Below are 7,541 nucleotides of genomic sequence, written 5' to 3' on the forward strand. Positions count from 1 at the left end.
TGTTCCTATACGGCCATCTTGCTCCACCCCCCTCCTTTAATATTTTTTAAAAAGAAGCATATTTCTATAGTATTTGTCTCAGGTCATGTGTTAGCTGGTCATTACAATATTTAGACAATTTAACAGCCTCAAAACAAATTTTCTAAAATAAATCAAAATGTTTTGGAAACGAAGATACTTCAGTTACCCATAGGCCCTGTACTGACATGGAGACCCCTGTATTATATTGGATTCCACTGCCCCTCAGATATCAGGGTTCTGTAAGCTCCTTGATGTCTTCTAAGATATAAAGTACTTTCCTCCATTTGCATTCCTCCCCATGAACATTTGAGGAAGTAAAAATAATATAAATGTAAAATTTTACATAATCACTTGGCTAACTAAGTAGCTGTGAAAAGTAGATATGAAGATGAGCTGAAACCAGATTATCCTGGATTCAGGTCACATCTTAACCTTTTACTAGTTGCCTGATTTGAATTTCTCTGTGTCTCAGATTCCTGATGCATAAAATAGGATTGATAACAGTACTTCCATTATAGGACTATGGTGAGAATGAACTGGGATAGTTCTTAGAATGACATGGGATACATTTAGAGATTGTCAAAAAGGGATAAACTATTGTTTTAAAATTAATACTTCGGAACACTGTTCAGATGAAATGCAGTGGAAAAAAATAACAAATATTTACAAATTGCACTCTATATTTTATATTTAAGTTTATGGAAAGTTGAGTAGTAAAACTCAAGTCAGAAAATTAACATAAATGCCAGTGATTTGACATGTACATTAAAATATCTGTGTTTTAAATCTGGGTATATATTTCTCTTCATTCCACTGATCTATTTATTTAAAAATAACCTTCTTCAGATGTCTACATATATAGAATGCATATTGTATTTTACAAAATCATTTAACTAATTAACTCATAATTAACTTGTTTTACTTGTAAAATATGATAATTGAATGAATGATGAATTATATTTATTTATATATTGATTTAAAATTTAATTAACGTGGCTTGGTCCAAGAATACTCTATCATACCTGAGTACAGTAGAAGTTGATGCAAGCTTGATGATCAGCTCTTCCAAGTGCAGAAGGATAAAAGAGAACAGGTACGTCTGTGGTGGAGTGAGGAGATATGATCCGCTGTGTAAATGGAAAAAGGAAAAGAGGAACAAAAATTAGTACCCATTTGGTTTGAGTTGGTATATTTGTGTACTAGGTATATGCAGGGTCAATGTTTGTGTGATTAATGTGTTGCCTTGCACACATTATCTGTTCTCAGTGTGTCTGCTCCTGGAATACTGTTCAAAGGGCCCGTGTTAAAGAGTGTTTAGGGGTGATCACATCATGTTCTTATCCAAGATAATCACCACATGGAGGACTCATTCTGTAAAAGGAAGTCAGGGTTAATTTTCAAAGCTGAGTTCAAACCTTCAATAAAAGACATATACATTTTATGTAAGATCCCATAGCATATTGCCATCCCAAGGTATATGTCAAACCACCAGTAACTTAATTTGTTGCTTTGGTAATATCAAAAGAAATGAACTGTTTCTAAGCAAAGGTGTAAGACATGCTTCTTTAATGTGCAAGGAAATTTTTCTCTTCTTCCTATCTTGTACACATTCAAGGTGTGACCTGCTAGGATAATTTGCATCTGTACAGTATTAGTTTAAGTTACTTCCTTAGAGACTGTGAAAGAAGCCAGTGACTCCATTACAATATAATAAGGGCTTGAGTATATTATGTAATCGAAATGCTACACTGGAAATAATTTAATTTGAAGATAAACACTTACAAAATGATAGCATGAGTGGCACATGTATGAAAAGGAAGTCTACTATTTTACACTAATATATTTTGCCAGAAAACTCTGAAAAGGCAAAATTATAGTTAAGCAGTATTTTCAATCCTTTTAGAATACAGCTGTTGATGCCCAATAAACTGTGATAATTATATATGAAATGGAAATTTCATTTTATATTTAAAATGGAGTCACCTGTTTATTATACAATTGTGGTTTATCTACATCTAATATTTTTATCTCAGGCTGGCTCTCTCTCTGATATCTTGAATGTTTCAGGACTATCAGTTAATATACACTTTAGGATTATTAATTTCACTGTCAGATTTAGCAAAAATAAGTAAAATTGTATTTTATATAGTCCTTCAACTTAGAAAACTTGGAAAAATAGTTTATTCTCTCCATAGATATAAATATATAGATGTTTCTCTCTATATATTTTTCATTTATTATCATTACAATTAATGTGTGTTCCAATTTTCTTTCTAAAATGTGATAGTATTTTTCTCATAAATAAATTTTTGAGTTGTTTTCTAATATTAGAGTTAATTATATATTCAGTGATCAATAATGTCTGATAAATGAATAGAAGAATTAACGGACTAGAAAGTAATGGTTGGAAATGTTAAAACAGAGTTTATATTCTTGATTATGTAATGTAAGTTTGGATGTGCAATATATTACATTTATTTTCCCTTGGACCACAGATTAGATTGTTCTCCAAAAGTAGAGACATACAGGATACAAAAACACCACTATCTAATGAGGAATTTCAGTAATATGCAAATTATATCCTGAATATCAGACTTTATATAATTTATGGAAAAATGTATTGAATGATACAATAATGTGTGTACATTTTAATACACTCTTTTTAAGATTAAAGCATATACACCAATTTTAGCAATATAGTAATTAGTGATTTCTAATTTGACATATTATGATAGCTAAGAACTACTTTCATATCATTACATATGCTGGCAATCAGTAACTGACAAGAGACAGATGTTAAGATAGAAATAAATAAATCAAAGTGTAGACCTGTTAATCATTAAACAACAAATGTAAAAGCCTTTATTTAAATACTATATCTACGAGCAGGGCTTCATGATTTACTTTGAAGTCCGTTGATAAAAACAGTCTACTGGAATTATCATTTTGATGGTTACCTGAAAGTATGACACTCACTGCAAATAAATGGTGTCCTATGCTTTAGAAACAGAGACAGTCATGCTAAACCTTAGGATCTTATTTTGTAACTTGCAGGAAGGAGAAGAGTGATTTAGTGTCATTGACTGGACCTAGCCTCTGCCAGGATCTAAGAATGAGAAAGTTGGGCAGAGAAAAAAGCAGAGAGGGGTAGAGTTGTCAGCATTGTCTGAAAGTATGTGTCTGTGTCAGGGGTGAGGAATGGGGGATGGGCAAGAACTCAGGAAAGGCTAGAAAACAACTAAACTCTTGGAGCCCTAATAACAAATAATGACAATAGAGTTAATAATCATAATACTGGAAACTGTTACAAAAACTGATTATTAAAATGGTGAGAAAGAAAACACAAGCAATTTATTAGAATGAAGAAATCATGAGCATGACTCTAGCATATATAATTTACAAAATTTATATTAACATGATATTGTTTTGTTGATAAATTAAAATTCAAGGGGAGAAGTATATAAAATAAATTCCTTTTTTTTAAAAGTTATTTTTGGAGACAGAGTTTTGCTCTGTTGCCTAGGCTGGGTTCAAGCGATTCTCATTCCTCAGCCTCCCGAGTAGCTGGGATTACCGGCACGTGACACCACGTCTGGCTAATTTTTGTATTTTTAGTGGAGACGGGGTTTCATCATGTTGGCCAGGCTGGTCTCAAACTCCTGGCCTCAAGTGATCTGCTTGCCTTAGCCTCCCAAAGTGCTGGGATTACAGGCATGAGACACCATGCTGGGCGTATAAAATTCAATTTTTAAATTTTAGAAATTTAAATTCTTAGTAATAATTCAAGTGATAATACTCCACCAGTGTCCCCAAATCAGAATTGGAAAATACTTCAGCAGCAGTAAATTTAATGGCTCTCTGAATTTACTTACTTGTGATTTTCCATTAATATCCAGGACAAAATTATCAGGATTACTGTTTGTTGCGTGCAATATTAAGGTTTCATGTGTATGATTAACCAAGGGAATGATCTGAGTGACATGCCTGGGAGAAAAAAAAAAGCCAGTAAAGTTGCTGGTATTCATAAACTTATTTAGTGTTAATTCCATAAACTTGATGACCCCTAGAATTAAAATATGCCACCCCATAAGATATATTGAAGTCTTAATTCCTAGTACTTCAGAATGTGATATTATCTGGAAATAGAGTCACTGCATATATAACTAGTTAAGATAATGTCTTATTGGAGTAAGACAGGCCCTTAATCCAGTATGACTCGTGTCTTTGTAAATAGAATCATGTGAAGATACACAGAAGATGGCCATGTAATAGTGGAAGTAGAGATTAGAGTGATGTATCTACAAGTCACAGAAAGCCAAAGGATGCTGGCAAGTACAAGAAGCTAAAAGAGACCAGGCACAGTTGCTCATGCCTGTAATCCCAGTGCTTTGGGAAGCTGAGTCTGGAGGGTCACTTGAGGCCAGGAGTTCAAGACAAGCCTGAGCAACACAGCAAGACCCTATCTCTACAAAAAATTTTAAAAATAGCCAGGCATGGTGGCTTGCCTGTAGTCCTAGCTACTTGGGAGGCTGAGGCAGAATGATTGCTATAGCTCAGGAGTTTGAGGCTGCAGTGAACCATGATTGTGCCACTGCACTCCAGCCTCAGTGACAGAGCAAGACCCTGTCTCTAAAACATAAAAAAAAAAAAAGAAGAAGAAATAGAAGCTACAAGAGACAAAGAATTATCCCTTACAGGTTTCAGAAGGAGCATGGTCATGGTGAACCCTTGATTTTAAACTTCTAGCCTTCAGAACTGTGAGACAATACATTTTTTGTGGTCTTAAGTCACCTAGTTTATGGTGCTTGTTATGGCAACCCTAGGAAGCTAATATAATGACTTCTTTTAGTTTCAAAATCAAAATAATTATGTATGAACTAATGACATTTTACTAAATTAAATAATCCTTGGCTCTCTATTTTTGAGACCTAATGTTATCCCATATTAGATATTAGAATATATTCCAGTTTTAGGAATAATGTTTACTTATTGTTTTACAAATGCTAAATCCAGCCAAAACAGCTAACACAGTCTAGTTGTAATAATAGAGTAATAAACGCACAAAGTTTTCATTCATAACATTAACAAGATCCGAATTGATGATGAGTAAATGCCCAAAATATGTGACTATGCTCTAAGCAAATAATAAATGAGTGTTCATAACTCTCAACTATCAATTCTAACGGTTTTTAATGTACAGCATCCAACTTGTCATCTTCATTTTTTGTAATGTTAAAGTATAACATAATAACATAATTTTATCTATGTATAGTTTTTCATAGCTCTTTACTGTTTCTTGCTAACAACATAGAGTAATTAAGATTAAAATATTTAGGTATCAAATCTGTAATAAAAAGAATGGAATAATCACCATACATATATTATTTTTCACAATGTTATGGCCCTGTGACACAGGAAAATTAGGTAATATGTGCTGAGCAGAATTCAGTTCATAAATTCAAATTATGTAATTCAAATAAAGCACCATTTTCTTATTTTTATATAAAGTATATGCACAAAATGATTCACCTTAAAAAGAACATTATATGTCAGTTTTATGATTCTAGACTACAAATTTAACAAGTCTCTGTAAATCATGAATTTGTTCTTTCACCAGGGACATATGAAGAAATTCAATGAAAATAACCAAAACTTCATTAATTATAATGAATAAAATACACTAAAAATCATGACAGATTTCTCATCATTTTTTGGTAAGCATCTGCTTCATATATTACCAATNTTTTCATACTGGGTATCTATGCTATTATAAGAAAAAAATTGTCAAATGTCATTGTTGCGGCTAAAGAGCATGTACTGGAAGAATGCAACACTCTTTTGATGTGACAAGGGAGAGAAATTAGTTAAAAGGCACTAATTTGCTCATTAGGGTGTATACTCTTTAAAAGTAGGGATTATGCCTTGTTTACCCCTATTTACCAGCACCAAACTTGATAAATAGTAGGAACTCAACTATCTAAATAGGAATGGTCATATCTCAAGGGATCATGGCATTAACTCACTGACCAAATGTTCACAGTTGTTCATTGCTTACCTCTGTTTTGTCTTGAGGAAACTTTTGCCAGGTTTCTCTCCTTCCCACCAGCCCCTGAACTCTGCTTGTCCCTCAGCCTAAACAAGCATGCAGACACACAAAGTAACATGACCCTTTCTCAGCTTCTGGGAATTAGCTGACCACAGTAAAACCCTTTTCCTGTTAGACATCACTGGCCATTTTCCCTTGCTCGTCCAGCTTTCCCTCCAAAGATTCTGTCTATATCTGCTTGTCCTTCCTTTACTTTATAAAAGACAAACTTTTTTCTGTTTGATTTTGCAGACCCTTGTAGACTTCTAATGGGAGTCTTTCCCTATTGCAATGGTCTCTTTTATCCCTTGTAATAATCCTTTTGAATAAAACTCTTTCCTTGCTAAGTCCTGGTTTGTTTTCTTTGACAAGTTTTCCACAGTGTAGTTTGCATATCAAACCTTCCCTAGGGGAAAAAAAATCAATGACTAAAGACATATTTATTTTCATTTTAGAAACTGAATGCATTATAACAATATTATAATAGATTAACTATTTTTCTTGCAAGCAATAACTTTATCTATTAAGTAGAACTTACTTGCCAAGGTCGCACCGTATTTCTGGCATTGTGGTTGGTTTTGGTAATTCAATAGTTAATTTCAGTAAATACCAGAACTCTTCAGCCATTTCAGGCTGAAAAATAATGCTGGTGGAGAGAAATACATAAAATTTTGTCAGCAGTTTTAGTTTGTGTAATAAATTTAGCAGAAGAAGTACACCCCAAACTCGTATAAATAGTTGGTTTTAAATACAACATTTGACAACTGCTCTGTAACATGTACTACTCTTTTTGTACATGTATTTTAAATCTTCATTTTGGTTGAGAAAATCACTTCATTATTCAAGAAAAGCAGTGTTGTCATTAATATCTGTTTAATAAATGCCTGCTGGATCAATAAACATGTTTAAACATGAGTAGTTTAAATGTCTTGCAGAAAGTGGAACAGTAAAAGCTCTGCTTTTAAACTGTGGTTACGTCAAATTTAGTTTTAGTTGAATGCATGTGCATTTTCATGTGAATGTTATCAAGTGACATATAGCTCTAGAGAACTTCCTTTATGACAGCACATCCTCAACTACCAGGGAAGCGGAGCTTGTGACACTCTAAAAAAGTATAACTGGGGGCCGGACATGGTGGCTCACACCTGTAATCCCAGCACTTTGGGAGGCCGAGGCAGGCGAATCATGAAGTCAGCAGTTCGAGACCAGCCTGGCCAATATGGTGGAACCCCATCTCCATTAAAACACAAAGAATTAGCTGGATGTAGTGGCGGTTGCCTGTAATCCCGGCTACTCGGGAGGCTGAGGCAGGAGAATCGCTTGAACCTGGGAGGCGGAGGTTGCAGTGAGCCGAGATCACGTCACTGTACTCCAGCCCAGGTGACAGAGAACGTCCTTTGTAGGGACATGGATGCAGCGGGAAACCATCATTCTT

At 34.1% G+C, this 7,541-nt stretch overlaps 1 protein-coding gene across 1 annotated transcript; it reads right to left on the reverse strand.

The window, feature by feature from the left end:
* Nucleotides 1–1,043: 1,043 nt before the first annotated feature.
* On the reverse strand, nt 1,044–6,733 carry LOC108525160 (cilia- and flagella-associated protein 47-like; the record flags this gene model as incomplete). Its single annotated transcript, XM_017866223.1, has 3 exons — nt 6,645–6,733; nt 3,894–4,005; nt 1,044–1,148 (listed from the first exon to the last, which is right to left on the reverse strand). Coding segments are annotated over exons 1-3 (306 nt in total), but the record flags the coding sequence as incomplete, so codon positions are not given.
* Between the last annotated feature and the right edge of the window lie 808 nt (nt 6,734–7,541).

This window comes from Rhinopithecus bieti, unplaced genomic scaffold (genome assembly GCF_001698545.2).
Source record: "Rhinopithecus bieti isolate Rb0 unplaced genomic scaffold, ASM169854v2 scaffold_12092, whole genome shotgun sequence".
In the NCBI taxonomy this organism is placed as follows: Eukaryota; Metazoa; Chordata; class Mammalia; order Primates; family Cercopithecidae; genus Rhinopithecus; species Rhinopithecus bieti.